Below are 21,470 nucleotides of genomic sequence, written 5' to 3'. Positions count from 1 at the left end.
CAGAGCTAAACCCAGTCCTCATATATGCTAAAGACTGGGAGGGGTACCTTAGTGCTGCAGGGGGGGTCTACTGTCAGGAGGTGTGCAGCTGTGTCATGAAACTGGTAGCAACATCATGCTTCTCTGCCACTCTGTGTGCCATGAGCAGAGCTGTGCTAAGGGGCCAGGAAGCACGGCTCACGGCTGCTATCAGTTCACCAGGACTTCAGTAGTGCCACAGCTGATACTGACTTTTTTCTTTTGTTAGGTTCCTGCTAAATCTCCATCCCTTGGGCTCCTTGCACTCTGTGCAGACCAGAAATTTTGCACTGGACTCCAAGTTGCACAGGAAAGAGGGACATCTTCTTTGCCTTGGGGCTGTACACAGCGCCTTCCTTGCACACTCTGCCAGCTGAGCAGCTGACGGTGGCGCAAAGTGCTCCATGACCATGTGCCACACATCCCACAAAGACATAAATCTCACATCACAGGTCCTTCTTCTGGGACTGACCCTTCCACAGTCATTTCCAGTGATTGCCATTTGAATTAAAATGTGGAAAACAGCAAGATCTGTCCATCACACCTCAATTCAGTAACTCACCTTCTCATCCTCCTCTTTTTTAAATTGTTCTTCTTCATGTGGTGTCTCATTCGGACTGCAGTCTTCCTACATTTGACCACAAAGCACTGTGTGCACTGAGCTGTCTTCTGCTGCTGTTATTTAGTGCTCAGAACGTTTGTTGCTGCACAGTTAGCGTGGTGCCTCTCTGCTCTTCTAGAAAGCTCCAATATCCACAGGACTGCAACACCTGGGAAGCCAGCAATGAAATGCTGAAAGAAAGCAATATCTCTCGCCAGCACCACCTTAACTGTGTCCTGCTGGCATTAGCTCCTGGGAATGGCACAGCAAAAAGTGAGGAGCCTAATAAATAGACCTGAGACACTCTCTTTGGGCATGCTATTATTAGAAACACAGACAACGAATTGGAAATCCGGCATTTATCTGCATCTATTCTGAGTGGATTCACTGTGTTGACTGTGGTTGTATTGATTATCAGTGGGAGCAGCTCAGAGAAGCTGAGATCATGGTACAGCACAGGGTCTATGCTGGCAGAGTGGGAGCCTGTTACTTGCTCTGCTCATGGAGGTCTGTCCCGTGTGCCCACAGCAATGTCCTGCAGAAAGTCTTGCCACGTTCTGGGGCATGCAGACTTCTTCAGTCCCATCCCACCACACAAACCAACCTTTTTCACATGGAGAGCCCAGCTCCCTGCATGGCTCACTGCTCCTGCTGCCCCTCCCCTGTGTGTGTCTCTGGAGAGGAGCAGAGAAGCAGCCTGGGCCCTGAGCGGATCACTGGGGATGTGGAGGAGATAATAGAATCCTACAATCATAGAATCGTGGAACAGTTTGGCTTGGAAGGGACATTTAAGATCATCTAGTTCCAACCCCCTGCTATAGGCAGGGACATCTCCCACTAGACCAATCCAGCCTGGCCTTGAACGCTTCCAGGGAGGGGTCACTCACAGCCACACTGGGCAACCTGTCCCAGTATCAAACTGGAATTTCTTCCTAACATCTAGTTTAAATCTACTCTCTTCCAGTTTTAAACCATTTCCCCCTATCCTGCTGCTACGTGCCTATCTAAAAAGTCCCTCCTCAGCTTTCCTGTATGTCCCCTTCAGGTACTGGAAGGCCACTAAAAGGTCCCCCTGGTGCCTTCTCCAGACTGAAGTGCCTAGAGAAGAGAATGGACATGAAGAGAACGTGTAGGAGATGTGAAACAATGCCCTGTGAGGTTCAGATGGCTGTTGAGAAGTTTGCAAAGCCCAACTAGTCAGCTCGTCCTATTCCTCGTTGTTTCTTTCAGCCCATATTCCTTCCTTCCAGCTCTTTTTTTTTTTCCCTTTCCATGTACCAGTGCCTCTGCTACAGCCACACCTTTGTCCCTCTGCCTTTTGACACCTCCCCTTTCTCTCCATGCCCACACCGTTGGCAGCTCTCTTTCTCCTTCCTCCCACACACCCATCTCAGCTGAGCCCTTCTCCTCACCCCTCTCTTGAGGTGATTTGGAGCCTTACGGGGACATAGCATCACACTGATGCTGAGGCAGGTGCCAGGGGAAAGAAATCCAAAATCCAGGAGCAGTCTTTTTGAGGGATGTGGCACCAACACCTTACCGGTGCAGGTGACCAAGCCAAACTTGTTTTCCTTGGACTGCATTCACTCACTGTGCTCCAGGTAATCCAATCCAGGTTTTAACCACCTTCTCTTTTCCCTCACTGAGTCATTAGTGATCTTTCTGACAACTTAGTTTTCTAAAACTAAACGTGACTGTTTATTCTAGAGCCAACGCTGTCTTCTCACCCAGAGATAGTGGGGCTTGGCCAAAGGCACCTTTGAGCAACACAGGCAGTGAGTGTACTGCACAGCTGCTGCCAACTTTGGGAAGAGCAGCCCTCAGCTCAGTGTATGGGTGCAGCAAAGGTCCTGCGAACACCACTGGAACCACCCACCTACGGTACCTGCAAGCTGCCCAGAAACCTGCCCACCCAGCATAGAGCTGTGCTGCTCTGCAGTGAGTTGTGTGCCACCAGCTGCTCTGGAGGCTGGAGCTCAGGGGCAGCAACAAAATGAATGGCAACGACAGAGCAGCCTGAACAGGACCGGAGCATCTGCTGCGAAATGAAGAGTAACAGGAACGCAGGGATGAAGAATGAATGAAGCCGTTCAGGTCACGGCCCTGGCCTTGCTTCTTCCCCCAGGAGCGAGGGTGGAGCCTCCGTGCCCTCCCCTGCTAACCCTCAGGGAAGCGGCAGCCTGCGGGGACAGCTGCAGCGCACATGTGGCTGCTGCGCGAAGGGAAGCGGCTCGTGAACCGCCCACGTGAAGCAGGCTGGGGGGCCAGGCTCTCCTGCTCAAATGACCCTGAATCCGCACCGTGTGGATGGCATTACCTCCACGAGACACTCGCCCATCAAGCTGGAGGCACCGGGATGGAGAGGGCTGCAGCCGTGGGGTTGGGAGCAGCATGGGGTGCAGGGTGGTGGTAGGACGGCTGGGCGCTGGTCCTCAAAACGTACAGGAGTTTAATTTTACTACCGTGAGTAATCCCCTTGATTTCCAGCTAGATTAGTCACAGTCTTAACACTTGGCACGTGAAGAAATGTTTGCAGGGTGAGAGCCCTATTTATGGCCTGATCTCGCAAATTATTACTGTCTAGCACAGCACTTCTGCTCCTGAATAGTTTCACTGAAGAAAAACAAAACAACGAACACCTATATATACATACATATATTTGTGTACACATCTTCAGACAATCACTGCCTTGGATGGGACGGCTCCTGCACGAGGGACAACGCAGGTGGAGGTCTGACCCCACACCCAGTGCTCCAGCACCAGCCCTGAGGTTCAGACACTCCGGCTGCAGCCTCAACGGGGGGGTTTAATTTTCTATTTATTTTAAAGAAAAGAAAAAAAGAAAAAGAAACGATCGATTTTGCTAAGTTCGGGCGAAGGCGAGAAGGAAGCGCTAAGCAGCTTGCCCACGTAAATCAGCAGCCCGAGCGGATTCCTCCGGGCTGCGGCGTCCTCTCGGCGGATTCAGGCTGCATCGAGGCCCCGCGCCGCTGTTTGTGAATGTACCATCGCCGCGCATTACCGCCGCTCGGCTGCATTGTGTCCGTATGAATGGGGGTGACATGTGCTTGCCCACAGGTCCACGTGAGCGAGGTGGGGTGAGGAGGGAAGGATATTTTTAAAGCGAATCTAGAGGGAGAAAGCGGGAGCCGCGGCTCGGCGGCAATGTGAGCGCTATCCTAAAATAACCCCCGGCCCCCGCCCTCCCCTCCGCCCGGCGCGGGGGTCCCGCAGGGCCGACGCCGCCGCCCCCGGTCCCTCGCGGCCGCCCTTGGGCAGCGCACGCGGAGCTAAAAACGGAACGATGCAACACAAAAGATACCGCAGTCAGCTCGCGGGGGCTATTTTTAGCTCAGCGGAGGGAAAGGAGGGGAGAGAGGGAGCGAGGAGCGAGGGAGAGGCGGCGTTCGGGCTCGCGGTCTAATTCGGGCTCTCTTCCCCCCCCCCCCCCCCTTTCTTTCTTTCTTTCTTTCTTTCTCTCCTTTTTGATTCCATCAATGGTATTTTCCATACAATCCGATTTCCCCCCGTTCTGCCGGGAGGGGCCGGGGGGGGGGGGGGGAAGAGGGGGGAAGGGGGGCCGGGCTGAAGATTCTGGAGTTTTATGGCTCATTCCAGCTAGTGGCTCCTCTCTGCCAGCTGAATTAATTTGATACTATTTTTGAAAGTCAGTGTTTCTAAGGGAGACCTAATGACGCAATGACGTCAATGCAGGTCAATAGCACACACTGGAGGAACTGACTGTGCTGCCGGGAGCCAAGGGCTGCGCGCCCGCTCCCGCACCGCGGCTCCCGCACACACACGCACCCCCGGCCCCGCGCACCCACCCACCCCTTTTTACCCCGGGGCTGCGCGCTCTCCCCACCCTCTACGATTAAAAAACAAACCCCAAAACACGCCGACAAACAAGCCGGAACGTTAAAAGAGCGATGAGACGCAGTGCAGAGCGAGGCGCGCTACCTGCGTGCCGCCCACGGAGGCAGGCAGGGACACGCGTGTGCCCGCGCCCGCCGCGCCGGGCTATAAATAGCGGCGGGGGCGCGGGCGGCGGGGGCGCGCGGGGCCGCGCTGTTCCGCCCGCGCGGGCACCGGGAGGTGCCGGGCCCGGCGGTGCGGGGGCGGCGCGTGGGCGGCGGGCGGGGGGGGGCGCTCCGGCTCTGAGGCGGCAGCGAGCGCCAAGCGGGGTGCTGCTGCTGCTGCTCCTGGTGGTGGTGGTGGTGGTGTTTTGTTTTGTTTTTTTTTAATTCCCTCTCCTCTTTTTTTTTTTTTCGATTTTTGTTTCGCTTTTTTTTTTCTTTTGCTTTTTTGCTTTTTTTTTTTTTTTTTTTTTTTCCGCCTCTCTCTCCCGGCTGAGTGCAGCCGCACATGACGCCAACCCCCCAGCCCGACACGCGCTAGTTCCCGGCCGGCCCTCCGCCCCCCCCACCATCCCCTCCCCCCCCCCTCCCCCCCCGGCCCCGTTCCCTAGAAATGCAGCCGAGGCGCGGGGAAGAGGGGACGCGGTTTTGGCGGGGGGAAGTGATTCTTTTTGTTCTGTTGGGGGACCGCTTCGGTTTGTTGTTTTCGTGTTTCTTTTTTTTTTCTTTCCTTTTTCTCTTATTTTTTCCCCCTTTGCGCACACAATAAGTGAAGAAGATGTGGCAAGGTAGGTTCCTCTGTGTGCGCGCGGGTGCGGGTGCCGGGTGTGCAGGTGTTTTGCTTTCGCCTTTCGCAAAGTTTCCCGATCCCGGTGCGAGATGCTTTGCAAGAAGCACTTTCCCTCCCGATGCGTGCTGCTGCCCGGCTGGTGCAGGCGTTGCGTCCCTCTCCGTGCAAAGAGTTCTCGTGTGCTGGGTCCTGCCCTGCTCCTGCAGGGCTGCAGGCGGGAACTGCGCGCTGGAGACCCCCCCTCCCCTCCCCCTCCCATACACACTTCTTGCAAGGGCCGCAACTTTCGCTGGGGCACATTGGTGGGGTGGGGGGGGATGAGGGAGGGGTTTGAAACAATCGGGTAAGGAGCTCGTAGATGAGATTTTGACTCTTTTTGCAATCAAAGCCCGCAGTGTTGAAGCTTCAGGAGAATCGGAGGGAGTTGGTATTTCTTGCATAGAGAATTCGGTACTTCTGGGAATGGGCTGCAAACCCATGGCGGGGGGTGCGGGCAGAATTGACAGCAAAGTAAACGATGAGACAAAATAGCAATTAAAGTGATGCAAGAAAGTGAGAGGCTGTTACAAGCTCTAACCACCTGTAGAGGGAAATCTTTATACATAGTAATTTCTGATAGCTGATCTATAGAGAAACGAGAGAGGATGGCATGATCCAAACTTTGCTGCTCTGCAATGTGCAGCCCGAGCTGCCTGCTGAATTCCTGGGGGCTTGAGAACCGCAGAGCCTGGAGCTGAGGAGAACCTCGAGTTCAGCATCTGCTGAGCCTGTGCCTCTGGTGTGGCAGCAGCCAGCTGCAGTGCATGCTCTGCTCTCCTCTAGCGCTGCTGCACTCGGCGTGGTTAGCAACAGCTGCCCTGCCTGCAAAGAACAGGTGTAATTTACTGCTAACTTCAAGTGGGTTTCTCAATCTGTTGGAAAAGTTGGATGGTCTTCACCGTCTTGGGAGAAGGCACAGATTCCTGCAAAATCAGGCAGCTCTGATCGACGGAGCACCTTTCCCATCCCTGGATGCTGCTCAGCTCCTTCTGAACCAGAAGACAAATAAATGGCACCATGGGATGAGCAGTGCTACAAAAGTAACATGCCTTGCCTGATGGCACTCCTGAAGAAGCTGAGCCACTTTGTAGAGCTGTGCCCTGACCCTGCAGCTGGGACATGGGATCTCTTGCAGCCACATGAGCAGCCCAGCCCCAGAGGGGACCCAACTCCCAGCTGCAGGGTGATGGCCAAATGCCCTGAGGTGCGAGGTAGCACTTAAAGCCGAAGTCACCGGCTGCCTACAGCCACGAAGCACACAATGGTTAGGAATGAGTTGGGGGCTTCAAAGCCCTTGTCTCTACCTCTCCAGCATACTCCACCTTCAGACTATCTGTCCTCCAGAAGTAAGAAAATGGTAAGTTAGCTCAGCCTTGAGTCACCTCTGCTGTTGTCTGTTAGCCCTGAGTCTGTCATTCGACTGTCCAGCTGAGAAAAGGTGGAAAGCCTGTGGTTTATCACTGAGAATATCGTCGCATACGTCATCGGGGTCATCTGATTAGCAAGAGCTGCAGGAGCTGAAGTAGATGAGACAGTGCTTCTCTTGCATCTCTCATCTTTCCTCTGCAGTGTTCCACAACAAGTGGAGCTCATCACATGTGAGTTCTGCGTTGGGCCCAACCTGTATGCATTAGTCCTCTGATTCCTAGCTCAATGGCCTATCTCATCTCGTGCCAAATCAGAGCAAATTGTCGTCAACCCTCATTCTCTGAGGTTTGTTCTTCATCTGTTTTCTTCTTGATCACATCCTCAGATCTTTGCTTGAACTTGATACTGGAGCGTTCTGAAAGGCCACCAGGTTTAGACACCATCGGGAGCTCCTCATGCACTGCCTCAAAGAAGCAATCTCCGGCAGGATGACTCTTTCTGATGAGTTTTCATTAACTCCTTTCACTTTGCCTTCCCTGGGAACTTCTGAGGTCTTACGCATGGTCTTCTCAGTACAGACTCTCTCTGACCCAGATATTCTCACATCCACTTCACCTATGAGTCACTGCACTTTCTAGCCTACAATTATATTTGCATAGCTTGTGCAATAGAGGGAATTCTCCAGCTTGCACACAGCTCAGCTACCTTCCTGCAGTATTGCAGATGTTGTTCCTTTTTTTATGTCAGGTGTAGAGGAATTTTCTGTTTTGAAAGAGCAACTTCTGTTTCTTTTTTTGCTCTGTCCTTTGTCTCTACTTCCTTGTCCTTCTGGTTCAGTGATGAGTGGGACTAGAGCAACGAAGGATCTTCCCCTGAAAGGGCTTATCTAGGTTCAGATGTTTGTGCTGAAGGTTCAATCTGCTTTGTGTGCTCTGACTATTCTGATTTTCTCATGTCCTGTGGTACCACTTATCTTAATGATGAATAATAATAATAAGCTGATAAAAAAAATAAGCTGAAAGTTTTAATTCAAGATGGTGAGAGTGTATCCCACCATGGAACATATTCGGTGTCAGATGGACAGCCTTTCAGATGAAAAACCTGTATTACTTCTCAGAGTATCGCTCTGGATTGTCTTAGCAGCAATTGCAAAGTACCGTTAGAGGTCTAGATACAACCTTCTTCACAGTAAATGAGCATCTAAACTTGCACGTTCTTATGAAAACCTTCAAGAGAGGAAAACCCACACCACATCAAACTCTGTGGGAATACAAAGCTCTCTTTTTTTAATGCAGCCATGTATGTATGTAATGAAAGGATCTGACAGAATGCCAGTATTGGTGATGTATTTTTATCTTACATCAGGCATTTCATGCTATTTTATGTCCGTTAATCAATCAGGCTTCAGTGTTGCTAAATGTTGTACTTTGAGTGGACAAATGAAAGGCCAAAGTTTGTCATCTGGATGCATCTTTGGTTTCCAAGAATTAAAAAAAAAATAAAAGGAAGTAAAAGGCACAAGCCCAGAAACATGTTGGCTAAAAGTGTAGCCCTCTACCAATTTTATTGTAAGCATCTCTGAAAGATGCTCCAAACTTCACTGACACCCATATGCTGTTCTCTCGATGCCAGGTTAGTTCACCTCTGTCTTTCCATTTGAAAAACTAGTGCTAAAGATGAGCAGCTCCACTCATCCACATACTCCATGGAGTGTAACAGAGTACTTCCAATGCTCCATTACACTTGCGCCTCTTGAAACACCATAATCAGAAACAAGAGTGTAAGATTGTCTCACCTCTGTTTTACACTGTATCTTTGCAAATCCTTGTTGTGCTGAAGCTGCCATTTCTTCCACACTTCAAACTTTGGCACCAGCTTCCAAACTTTGGCACCAGCATCCTTCTTGATGACTTCTGCGATGTGATCAACCACGAGGCCGTATGTCTTGCTCTGGCAACTCATGACTTTCTACACCATGTTCTGTCTAACATCTCCTTCCTACCAACTTGTGTCTGTTTCTGATCTTATCAAAAACATGTGCAAAGGAGGAACACCTTTTTGCAGATACTCCACTTGTTGTATCCGCACCTCTTTCAAAATGCAAAAGTCTCTATTGCCCTTAAATACAAAATCACATCGGGTCACAACACATTTTCATCTGTTCTTCATGGAAGCCAGTCTTTGTCTGTGCTCTTCCATTTGGATTGTAACCTCATGGGTGAGGCATAGTGTCTCATTCATTATTTAGTACAGTATACACTTTACTGATGGTGATCAGATAAAGACCCATCCTTACCCATCCTTTTCCTCCCCCTGAACAAGGATAAATTTTATTTTAACACCCAAACCACTGTTTTCAGTTATTGGCTCCTAGCTAGAACATCCTATGTGGTTATTTTTTTTTTTTTTTTTTTGAGTCTGTGTTTGTATGGCATCCAAAAGAATGAGAGCTTAGTCTGTGGCTGTCGGTATATAATAATGCTCACACTTAAAAGTTTAACTGGTGACACGTGTTGCTAACGTAAGGAGCAATCAGCTGATACAATATTAAAGTTTTTTAAAAAATTAACACATTCCTAATTTTAACTAAGTACTCATTGTCGGTTTTGAACAACAGTTCAGGTTAGCTTTTATATGCAAACCTTGAGCTACTCAGAAAATCATTATATGGAACATAATTCAGACTCTGTATCTCTGTTCATGTAGTCCTACAATAATTGTAATTACTGCAAAAGCAGCACTGAAATGATGATCTGTGAGGGATTTGCAGAAGCGTGTGTTTCATCAGCTGGCTCTGCAGCAGGCATTTATAGCAGTGCCATAATAGCCTGCACTTCTCTGTCACTCATCCATGGATCTCCATCTATTCTACTAAGACACAGTAAGTTATGTATGATAGTCACTTGCCCATCCAGCTCACACGATGAGCTAAGTAAGTATTAATGCATGTTTCCTGACGTTAAGGAAATGTAAATGTAGCCACAGGTGCATCCTTTGCTTTGGTGTTTCCACCAACGATGGGGCAAAATGGAGGAGACCACTGTGATTCCATCACATCCGTGGCCATCTGTTGGCTTGGGTGAATGAGTATATGCAGTGCAACAGTGCTCCTGAAGACTTCCTTCAGAGACTACGCTCTTCAGAGTACTTTATTCCCATTAATTTCATGACACCTCCTGTCTTCTCGGTGATTTTGGTGGCTGCTGCATCTTTCCCTAGTAAACCTGAACCCCATGTTACAGATATTTCCACTCCCATGCTCAGTCAGATGAATTGCTTCCTTTCAATTTATGATCAAGTAATGCTATGTTATCAGTGGCAGTAGTCATTTACAAGGCAAAATATAAAGAATTCAAGTGTTGCATGTTTCTGTAGAGAAGATTCAGCAGCTGAGAAAACAAAAGCCTTTGCTGTTTGGCCAGCTGGTCCTTCTGGGACTTCCAAAAGTTCTGTACACACTGGTGGTTTGCCAGTCATAGTCATGGAACCAGTGGCTTAATTTGTAAACTGTGCATAGCTGAGACAGCTTGAATCCAAGCAGAAACAGCTTGGATTTTGGTGCCATTTATAGGGCTGAACTTGCTATTAGCATGTGATGTATAAATGTTAACTGGTGATAAAAATAGATGTTCAGACAAGAAGTCATATGTGATCTAGATCTTATGCTCCATTCAGGTCTTAACTTTTCCTGATGGTATTGGAATCCATTTTGCCAGATGTTTCTGACTTACTGAATGAGGATTTTTGGAGGTTTGGGTCCTAACTAGATAGGAGTACCTGAACTGAATTTGAGATTTTTGTACCTTAAAAGGTAAGTAGACAAGTAATTGATAAATTCACCTACCTGTCCTGATTAGACTATCCATTGGATTTTCTGATTGAGTAGCAATTTTATACTGTGTTTGTTGATAGCCAGACTGAATGAATTGTGCTATAAGGAAGAACAAATCAGAGACAAAACCAAAAAAAAGTTAAAAATAGCTGTATGTCTTGTTACAGGATCATCACAGGCCTGGTAAGATCTTGTAAGGCTGTGTCTGGATGACTCTAGGCACCTTGCCTTGTATTTCACTTCATCATCTATGAAATGCAGCAAAATGAGTGTGGGTTTTTTTTTTTCCACCCAAACATCATCTTCCCTGGGAAGAACTGGATTTTTTTCCCCTTTGACTGGATTCTTTGGCTTCATGTTCTATTATCTTAGTACATAAGTTCTTCCTAAATTCCCTTAACATCACCCCTATTCCATGTCCTGTTCTCTCCCACTGGCTATGATACTGACCAGTTTTGAATTAAAGTCTGTCACAGACTTCTGGTATTTCTTCATCACTGCCTTCACTTTCATTTTTTTATTTCTACCAGTACATGATGCTGTATAATGCACCACTAACTGTTGTTTCACTTCTTGTTCATAATTCTTTCTTTAAGGTGGTTGCCAGATACGTGTACAGGTTGTGTCAAGGGTCATGGGTCTTATTCATGAAAGTTCCATTTCAAAGGCTAATGAAAACCAAGTCTTAGTGTAAAGGCTCATCAAATTTGCAGCTGAATTCCTCAAAGATTATGCTCCGTGTATCTGAAGTATGATGTCTATTCACTGTATTTCTTCCATAGGTTCAACTTTTATTAAAAAGCTGTTATGATTTCCTTTTGATATCATCCTCAATATTGAGACCGTCATACTCTTTTTCCACCAGTTTCATTATGCTAATGGTTTTCTTCTTTTCATCCTTGCTACACAGAAATGTGTCTCTAGGGTCTGATTTTGCAGCCATTGGAGGAAGATCCAGTTTCTATCATTTTACATGTTATAGCTATTATGTTTCTTTATAAAAGTAAACAGAAAAACTAAAGGCAACAAAGCAATCCAGGTATCAAAAAACTGTTCAAGGTAAATATTAATGCAATCTGTATGAGATTACATCAGAATGTGTGTTTCTATTTTGTTGGTCTCCTGGTCTGTGCATCCGGATTCTCCAAAAATCCCATATATTGAGGTCACAAGTCTTAATCTTGATCTTCTGACACAGGTGAGATTTTCTTTACTAAAATATTGCCCAGCCTCTCCTTCCATTGTTGGAGGAAAAGTGTTCTTTTCCTTCTTGTGCTTCCTTGTGTGCTCTGATCTCTCTGATTATTTGTAATATTGTGTCTTCTTACTGATGACTTTTATTGATTATCTCAATACTATAGATATCTTCAAGAACATCCTGGTTAGGTAAGTAGGTATCATCTTATCTTCATTTTATAGGTGGATAAACCAAGCATAAAGTGATGGGCTCTTCACCTGAAATTTGAGGAGAACCTCAAAAATGGTGAAGGAATAAGCCTTTCAGCAAGACATTTCAGATCAACACTCATTGCAACATATGTCTGTTTTGAAGAGGAATATCTAGATCCCAGTCTCCTGCTTCAGATAGCAATCACTTTTCTTCAGGTCCTATCGCTAGCTTAGACCTTGCCATCTGTAGTAGGCAGTAGATTTCTGAAGCGGTGTCACTATTTATTTTCATTTCAATGTGATTACTCTTTCCTCTGGGTGCTATATATTTCTGTAACAAAAGGTAACTAGTATAAGTTACTGATTGCTCTGATACAAGGTGAATTTCATTCTGAAATCTGAAGATTTTCTTAAGTTCCTGGTGGCACTTCACTCTTTGTTTCTGGCCTTCTTCAGTTCACTTTGTTTGGAATTTATCAAATGTCATTCAGCTGCCTGGGTGGAGCCCATGAACAGACTATTTGTAGGAGTAGATGGAGGTTAGGAGAATATTTTTTAACAGTTATGTTAATAAAACAGTCCCAGGCTCACATGTCAGCAGAACTCCAAGGGCCAAGGAAGCAAAATATGTTTAGGCTGTTTTACTCTCATCTTGTAGTCTTGATTGTGGCTGATCCTTGTCCTGAAGAGAGAAGGTGAAAGCCACCTTTTTAACCAAAATGAGAAAGAGGTGGGACCTTAAACTTGGTGAATAATCATTATTTATATATGTATATATATATATATGTATGTATAGTGAAGAATGGCACTAGAAGTATTTCAATCTGCAGATAAAAACTATTCATAATTGATAGATCATAGTTGTTCTGAGCAAGAATTTTGTGCCAGCTAACACTTTACTGTTAATAATTACAGTATTATCCCCAGTAGTATCCCCACATATGCCATTGTCCTTTAGGGCAGAGTGTGGAAGGGAAACTTCCAAGAGTGAAGACAGGCCAATATGCAGATCCCACTTGTCAGAGGTGGGGCTACTCCCCTTGGCACCCCAGCAACTCTAGGCAGTGTACTGCTGTTGCTGGGCTTTTGTCCCCTGCTTTGTCCAGTATATGTGATATTAGGTTTTGGTGGAGGACATAGTGCCAGAGCTTCTGCTTTCTTTAATTCTTCATTGGTAGGGAGTTTTAATTGCTTAGAAACAAGGAGATTGCTGATAACTAAAATATCAAGATTTCCTTTCAGTGCTTCTAATGAGCAGAAATGGGAACCACTGTCGGGTAGATGATTGCCAAATATTCTTTTCAGTTTGGATGGTTTCCATTTATTTATTTAAGCCAGAGATTCCCTAGGCACTGGGCATGGCTTCCACCTTGCTTTTAGTAGGAGGCAAGCAGGACAGGAGACATACCTGCTGGGATGGAGAGGACATGTTTGGGTGTAAAAGAAGTAGCAAGATGAGTTGATGAAATTGAGGCTAAGAAGTGATGCTACAGCTTCCAGAAAGACATTCCAAACCATGCGGTAGAAAGATTAATTAGTCCTCTCACTAATGTGGGAGTGTTCAGAATATAAAACACCTGAACACTCCATGGAGATGTTCAGGAGAAAGGGCTCCTGGTGAAGAGAAGGCATAGGAGTTCCTGAGGGCCAGGAGCTGCACAGCCTTCCTGTGGGTCCACTCCAGGATCTGCCACCAGGATCACCCCTTCTATTGGCACCTTTTCTTTGACACAGATAAGAGCTGAGCTGGCCAGCTTCCCTCTGTTCATTGTCACAAAGATAACTACACAGAAGTGCAAAGCAGTCTGTTTGTGTGAGGGCAGGAAGAGAAAATGGCTGCACCCTTCCCGCCCTCCACAGCACAAGGCTCTCAAAGGTTTGAGAGTCAAAAGACAGTTTGGGTGAGCATGTCTGCATCCTTAAGGTCCTGTGTGGCCTCACATTTTTGTTCATCCAGGATGAACTTCACTGCAGCTCCTCAGGGGAGCTGGCTCCTAGGGGTCTTGAGGAGGACAAGATCTGCCCTTGGTATAAGGGTTCATCTGGTTTCTGGGCTACAACTGCTGTATGAGCTGTTTTTCCATGGTGAAACCACGGGTTGGTCTGCATTTTATTCCAGGTCTGATGTGTAACATCTTTCCTAGTTCTGTGGAGATGGGTTTGTGGCTGATGTGTGTGGAGATGTGTGGATGATGATGCTTATGCCGTGTGTTAGATGCAATCATATGCTCATTTGAATGGCCCCTTGACTGCCTTGAGCCTCATAGTGCCATGCTGTGCCTCCCATACAGGTATGATTTCCCCCCCAGGGGCTGCTCTGTCAGGGCCAGTCATGACAATGGCACTCACTGGCTTTGAGGGAGAGGGAGAGACAGCCCTACCTCATTGATTGCAGCATATTGACATTAGGAAATTCATTGTCTGCAAAGAAGTTGGTAATAATTGAGTTAATAAATAAGGACTGTGTGTGTACAGATTAGACAGTAAATAACTTATGGGTTTCTTGATTGCCCCCCCATTTTGCTTCTCCCTTCGCATGAGGTGTGGTGTAGGCTGGTGGTGGGAATGGTGGTAGGGCAACTCTGGCCCCCACCTGGGGAAGGGGTGGTCCCCACTGCCATGGTGTTCCTCAGGGCTCCCCGTGTATCTGACCATGTCCCTGGGGGCGGGGAGCTTGGTTAATGCTTTTAGTGCCATTTTCCAACAAATGAGAAGGAGGTTTAAAAATAGCAACAGTCCTTTGCGCTTGACTTTTTTTAGGCATTTTGAGAAATAGCTGCATCCCTTTGTCTGGGAGACAGGGAAGATGACCTGCTCGTTAAGGTCCTCCTGAGCTCCTGTGGGGCTGTGGGGGTGGCCCCACTCCTCTCCCCAGCTGTGTGTATTAACTGTCCCCTCTGCACACAGTGGCAAAACAGGTCGTTTCAGAGATGTGTTTTGCCTAATGGGAGCTGGGAAAGGTGTGGTGCATAAAGGAAACACCTCTTCTTGCCAGATAGACCCGGCATTTATCAGCACAATTCCCTTTTGTCTTAATGCTGCTGATGCCCCCGGTATAGGGGCAGGGGGCTCAGGGGTGCGAGCGCATGTCGGTGTGTGCCACTGTGCAAGCTCAGGTTGAGCCATTTGCGTACAGACTGGAGCAGCATTATAATTTTTAATTGCAATTTCATTTGTTATTCTCTCCCTTTCCCCCACCCCTCTCTCTGTATAATCTGGATCATTGCTCTCTGTAGCTGATTCCGTGGGAGACCAAGCAGAGTGCGTGGGTGCAGAATATAGAAAGCCAGAGCCATAGAATCTGTTATTTGCGTCATTCTAGGAGACGGGGCTGTTTGCCTGACAAATATACAGAATTAATCCTGGTTTTATCAATATCTGTCTTTTGCTACAGTAGCCAAATACAAGTGTAAGGTGGTGGGGGTGCGAGCTGCTGCTGTTCAGACTGGGGGGGGGGGGGGGGGGGGCAGTTGGAGGGAAAGGGATGCTAAAATATATTCAGTTCCCCCCCACACCCCCCCTTCCCCCAGTGCTGTTTGCATTGCAAATATTAAAAACCTGAGATATTGTTGGTTTTTTTTTTTTTGACTAAAATTGCCATAGCCATACCTGAGGAGAGGAGGTGTGTGAGGAGGGGGGCACATTTTCTTGCAGTGCCTGGCTATGCAGATCTCTCTCTCTGTCTGTGCTTCTGCACGGGATGTGTGTGTTTTGAGAAACACCTCCCTATGCCCAGTGCAGATTTCCCCCCTCCCCCCTCACAAACACACACACGTTTGCAACCCCCCCCCAGGATTTTTGTGCAACAGCACAGAAAGCTGCACACCACAAAATATGGGGCTTGCTAATTAACTCTTTTCCTCGAATTGAAGTGCCTTTCTGCAAGCACAAAGCTCTGAGCACAGACATCTTTTATGATGAACTAGAGCCTCTGAAGAGGAGAATCTGAACGTGACGTCAATAGCTGATAACTGACGCAGCCTTGCAAAGGAGTCTCAGGCTGGCTCCTTGCAGCCTGCAAGCCCTAATGATTCTATTTTTTCCCCAGTTCCCCCCTCGTAGTGAATTACTAGAACGCAAACACACACACACACACCCTTTTTTCATATCTATATTTATAGATCCTTTATTCTCCAAACAAAGGATTATTATTTTATTTAAGGGGGAGAAAGGCAGGGGGCGAGGAGGAGAGAATTAAAAAAAAAAAAGCCCTTCTTTGTGCTGGGTGCAATTCACCGTATGAAGCCACCTCAGTCTCCCGGCAAAGCAAGCATCCCTGCCTGAAACCCACGTTTGTGCACAATGGCAAAGTGGTGCATGGTGGTTGTTGTGTTTTCTCCAAAGCCCACTTTACAAAGACACTGCGAGAAGACAGACCCAGTAATGCTGGCAAGGCAACAGGCAGAGAGACAGACTCAGTACAACTGTGGATTAGGGGTTTGTGCAATAGGACAGCATGGAAGGCGGTCAGTTGATGGTTTTCTGGTTTTGGTTTTTTTTATTTTTTTGGTTCTCTGCAATGATGCACCTAAAGCAACAGTGGATAGTGGTGCAGAAAGAAGCCGGGGTAGGGGGACGCATGGCTGGGGGTGGCTGTGTGTGTGTGGGGGGGAGAGGGGGGTGCAGACTTAATGCACATTTAATGTTTTGGACGTAGCGTTCCAGCGAAATGCCTTTGTGTGTGGATTTTTTCCCCAGTACCTGCTAAAAATAGCATCAGGGTTTTGATCGCGTTCCAGAAATAGACAGAGGGTTGCACTTGTATAAAAAGCGAGCGCGGGTGGAAGAAAACCTGGACATCACCGCAGTATTTTTTTTTTCCAACTCCTGTCTGGAAATTAATTGTTGGATTTCCCCCACCACCCCTCGATCCTCGCCTCCCCCCCCCTCCCGCCCCCTCCCCTACCCGAGGAGTTCCCGCTCGGTAAGTAGCGATCTTTCCTGTGCATGCTGCAGCCAGCGGCCGTGAGTCTCGTCTTTCCTTTCTGCATGCTCGGATCCCTCTGTTTTCCTCCCTTTCTACTTTTCTTTAAAGCGAAGAAGCGGGGGGGGGGGGGGGGGGAGGGAAGCTCCGCTCGTCTCCATAACGCATTTGGTGCATGCACGGAGCCCGGAGACAGGGAATTCTTGCAGAAAGGGGAATCACCCTGTCGGTAAATCTCTGAATCAATAGCGAGCTGCAACTCTCGCTCTCTCTCTGTCGGCGCTAGCGAGCCCCTCTGCCGCCCGCCCGCCCCCCGCTCGGCTGCTCTCGGGGGGGGGCGCGGCGGTGCCGGGCGGGGGGCGCGGGCCGAGCGCTGCGCGGGGCCGCAGCCGGGAGCTGTCCGCTCCCCGGTGCTGAAGCCGCCGCCGCCGCGGGGAAGGGTTGTAGGGGGGTATGGGGGGGGTCGGCCCGGTCCCGACGCCGAGGGAGCCGCTCCCGCGGCGGTTTCCCCGCGCCCGTGCGCGCCGCCGCCGCCCTTCCCGCCCGTGCGTTTGAAAGAGCTGTACCTGATGATGGTGCTCCGCAAAATAAGAGGCTATAGGTTGCTTTATTTGGACTCACCCCTTCTCCTCCCACCTCGTTTCTCCCCGCTAAGCGCTCACACCTTCTGCGGATCGTGTGCGTGCGGGTGTCCGCTTTTATTATCGCCCGTCCTTCGCGTCCTTAGGCAGATAGATCCTCGCCGGTCGAGGCGGGGGAACGGCTGAACCGGAGGCACTGGGCAGAGCTGCAGGGTCACGGCGAGCACCGGGGCGGCCCCGCGCCGCGGCACCGCTCCGGAGCCGCCGAGAAGGGAGGGGGCTCGACCGCAGCCAGAGCCCTGCAGGAGTGGGAGAGGTACAGGCAGACAATAGCCGCGGCGGCAGCTCCCGCTGAGCGCGCTTAGCCGTCGCCTCGCGGTACGAGCGAGCTTAGAAAATGGTGCACCTACCGCACAAAGCCCCGCACCGCCGGCGGATCCTGCAGACAATGCCGCGCTGCGGCCGCGGGCACACAAAGCGCCGCTCCTCGAGCCGAGCCCCGCGGAGCCGCACCGCGGCACTCCGCCCACGGATGCCCTGAATGTAGGAGCCGAACCGTCCCTTCCCCGAGCGCGCGTGGTCGTATTTACAAACGGACCCGTCCCCGGTTTGTTTGGTTGGGGGTTTAAAGGGAAAAAACAAAACCAAAAACAAAAAAAAACCAAGCCCTTCCAGCACGTGCAGCCAATCGTCGGGACTCGGAATGTGGCTCTGTGAAACGGCGATTAGAGCCCGGCAGTGCCCTCCCTCTGCCCCCCGCCTCCCAGCCCTCCCCTCCCGACCGCCGCTCTCCGGCACAATGCATGAGATTACCCTTAACTGGATCCTATTAAATAATTCAATGGTGGCGGTGTAATTTTGGTTGGAAACTGCACGGATTTCCAAGTCGTGACTGTGAAAGTGAGTAATGTGCTCTGGCTGCGTCATGGCTCCAGTCACAGATGGTTCCAAACTGAGGAGAAATCGTGACTTCGACTTGAGACGTCCCCTTCTCCACGAGCAGCGCGGCCAATCACCGCGCCGTCGGGGGCACCGGACCGCTCCCGCGCCGCGCTCCGCGTGTGTGTGCGTGCGGCCGTGTGCCGCTCCGCGTGCGCGCGCGGTGCCATCCTCAACAAGTTGCAGGAGGGGAAGGGAGAGGAGGGGTTAATCCCGGGGAATCTTCTGCACCTAGCGAGATCGTGACCCTCCCACACAGTACAGTAACTTATATACATACCTGGAGGAAGGGACGCTTCGCTTTTGGGCTTTCTAAAAAAAAAACCAAAACGCCCCGTGGTGATCGGGCACGCGGCGCGGGACCGCAGGAGCGGCCGGGAGGCAGCGCCAGGTAAGTGCCGGGCTCCGCCGCCCCGTGCCGCCGCCCTGCCTGCCGCTCCGCCGCTGGGCTAACGGGGCCGGGGACGAGGGGCGCTCGGGGCGGGCGGCGGCGCCGCTCGCGGGTCCCCTCTGCGGAGCGGGGCGAACCGCAAACTTCCCGAGTTGCGGCCGAGGTGCGAGGTTCCCCCCAAACCGCCCCCTGCCCCCGCGGGTCCCCCTTTCCCTCGTCGCGCGTGAGCCCGTTGGGACGCGGCGTGGGCGCGCATTCGCCTTTCTGCCGCCGCCCGCGGGCGCCGTCGGGCCGCTCGCTCCCCGCGGGCTGGCGGCGGGGAAGCTCCGGAGTTGGGTGCCGCGTCCCGGAAACTTTTCGGAACCGGCCATCCCCGTCCCCGCTGGCGGCGGGGGACGGAGGCTCACGACATCGGGCGGTGCGACCGGAGGCGGCGTCCCGCGTTCCCCCGGCCCGGGAGGGTCGCCCCGGCTGCTGCCCGAGGTCGGGGGCGGCACGCCGCCACGCCGCGCTCCCTCCGCGGGTCCCCGTGTCCCCGGCTGCCCGCCGCGAGGTGGCGGCGGCCCGGGGCGCCCCCGTCGGGGCGAACGGCGGCTCCGCAGCGGGGTCCCCCGACGGCGGGGCGGCTCCGCGCCTCCCCGGAGCCCCTCGGGCAGAACAGGGCAGGGGAGGTTGGCGAGGAAAGGGCCGGGGGGTCCCGACTGCGCTCTCGGACGCGCCGTGGTTGCGGATTTGGAGAATAATTAGCCATAGAGATGCTGCTGCTTATTTTTTTTCCCCCTTCTCGCTCTCCCCCTCCTCTCTCCCGCCTCTCCCCCTTTCGGTAAAAAAAAAAAAAAAAAAAAAAAAAAAAAAAAAAAAGGCAGAAATAGGCAATGTGAGGCGCCGCCTGATTGGTGGATGACGATTTTAGCCCGCACCAATGAGCTGCCCGCCTGCTCTCTATTTATTTAGCGCTCAGGGGGAAGAGTTTTCTCTTTACGCAGCGCCTGTGCCCAGCGCCGGAGCCTCCGCGCGGAGCGGGGCCGCGGACACGCCGCGCTCCGCCACGCTCCCGCGGCCCCGGCCCCGCTGGGGGGTGACGGCCCCCCCCCCTCCCCCCGCCGCCTCGCCCTGCCTCGCCTCGCCCGGGGCCGCGGGGCTCGGAGCGGCGCTCGGTGGGGATGGGGGTGGGGACCCGGCGTGTCGGGGATGGCGGAGCGATCGCCCGTGGGTCCGGTGGATGGTGTGGCGGCGGCCGGCCGATGGATGTGGGAAGCAGCGGGAGACTTTGTCCTTCGCGAATCTTTTTGCGGTCTGGGCTTGCTGTACATAACTACCTACCCGGGAAGCCCTTACCCCAAAAAGCATTCGCGGAGGGCGCACTCGCCGAAGGAGCAGCAGCTGCGATCGCCGAGCCTTGGACTTATCTAGACTCTGTGGGCTTCTATTATTAATTCCTGGCACCTCTCCCTCTTCCCCAATCCAGCCCCCCCCACCCCCCCCAACCCAACTCCCCCCCCCTTCGTGCCGTGCGTGTATATCTGTGTGTAGAGATAGAGGGAGCGATGTAGTGGCAGAAATAAACACCCTTTTCCCCCTTCCTACCCCGCTCGGTCCCCCCGGGCGGTCGGGCACCCACCGCCGCTTTTCGCCGAACTTTTTAATCGACTTTTGCCTATCGGAGCAGATTCGCACCTTGATTCGGATAACTGTATGGTCGCTTTTATTTCATTAATGGAAAAATAAAAATAGAATGAAACTTCCGAAAAGTTCTCTGCCCCTCACCTTTTCCCCCCTCCCCTCCCGCCAGGGCATCTCCGTATTTAAAAAAATACGGGAGTCCCGGCTGGGCGAGATCAATTCATAAAAAAAAAAAAAAGAGAGAGAGGAAAAAAAATATATATATATCTTCGGAGCGATTCATTAAATGCTCCGTAACCGGGAGCCTCGGCTTCTTCCGAGGTGGGGAGGGTGGGATTTGCCGGGATCGCCCCATAAATAATAGGGAGGGAGGAGAGGGGGAGGCGCGCGGAGCCGCCGCGGTTTGGGGGAGCCCCCAGTTCGCGGGAGCTGCACCAGGCAGGCGCTGCCAAAGGCGCCTCCCTCCCCCTGCCCACTTCCAACCCGATTTTGAGCAACTTGCAGCCCGGTGATCACGCCGATCACTCTTTCCCTAAAAGCTAGTGCCCCCGAAAAGGGTAAAACAGGCGGAATCCGGGGGAAAACCCCGCCGAGGCTCCGCTTTTGGACGAGGTGATTGCGAGCAAGCAGAGCAGCATCAGCACCAGCTCTCTGGTTCTGAAACTGCCTTGTGCGTGCACACAGCTCTGAGAGCATCTCAGGCAGGAGTTGGGGAAGCTGCATTCTCCCTCCCTTTGCAGTAATTACCAGCCCGGTTCCGTGGGCAAGAAATAAACAACAAAAAGAGCCCCTCCCTGCCTGCCGCCCCCCAAAAGAGCGAGCGATTAAAAGCGTCTCTGTCCGTGCCGATCAGCCTCGTGAAAGAGACAAGAGCTGAGCAGCAAGTTGGGAGCGGAGCGGCCGCTCGACGCGACACAGGGGCCTATGGTTTCACCGTCTGGGAAAGAAAAAGGGGTGGGGGGGGCGAGCGACCGTCGGGGCTGCCCGGAGCCGGCAGGGCTCTCCTCCCTGCTGCCCTGCCGCCGGCACGGAGGGAGATCCGCCGGGAAAGGGCTGAGCTGGCAGTTCAGGGAAACCTGCAGTGGAGAGATCGGGCGAGGACCACGGTCGGGGCTAAG

At 51.2% G+C, this 21,470-nt stretch overlaps 1 protein-coding gene across 1 annotated transcript in view; it reads right to left on the bottom strand.

Annotated features, from left to right (window-relative positions):
- Positions 1-20,079, bottom strand: part of LOC136060797 (collagen alpha-1(I) chain-like) — a 32,975-nt gene extending 12,896 nt beyond the window's left edge. The window contains exons 1-5 of the mRNA XM_065755593.1: positions 19,719-20,079; positions 18,619-19,376; positions 17,481-17,698; positions 16,801-17,384; positions 2,937-3,050 (exon numbers count right to left, since the gene is read on the bottom strand). Coding sequence (XP_065611665.1) covers positions 2,937-3,050; positions 16,801-17,384; positions 17,481-17,698; positions 18,619-19,376; positions 19,719-20,079 — 2,035 coding nt within the window. The remainder of the gene's footprint in view (positions 1-2,936; positions 3,051-16,800; positions 17,385-17,480; positions 17,699-18,618; positions 19,377-19,718) is intronic.
- Positions 20,080-21,470: the final 1,391 nt, after the last annotated feature.

The sequence above is a fragment of the Cyrtonyx montezumae genome, unplaced genomic scaffold (assembly GCF_038088225.1).
Source record: "Cyrtonyx montezumae isolate F1298 unplaced genomic scaffold, pur_monq_1.0 scaffold_10, whole genome shotgun sequence".
Classification (NCBI taxonomy): Eukaryota; Metazoa; Chordata; class Aves; order Galliformes; family Odontophoridae; genus Cyrtonyx; species Cyrtonyx montezumae.
Note: the sequence above shows the minus strand (reverse complement) of the source record. Positions and strands in the feature narration are given on the sequence as shown.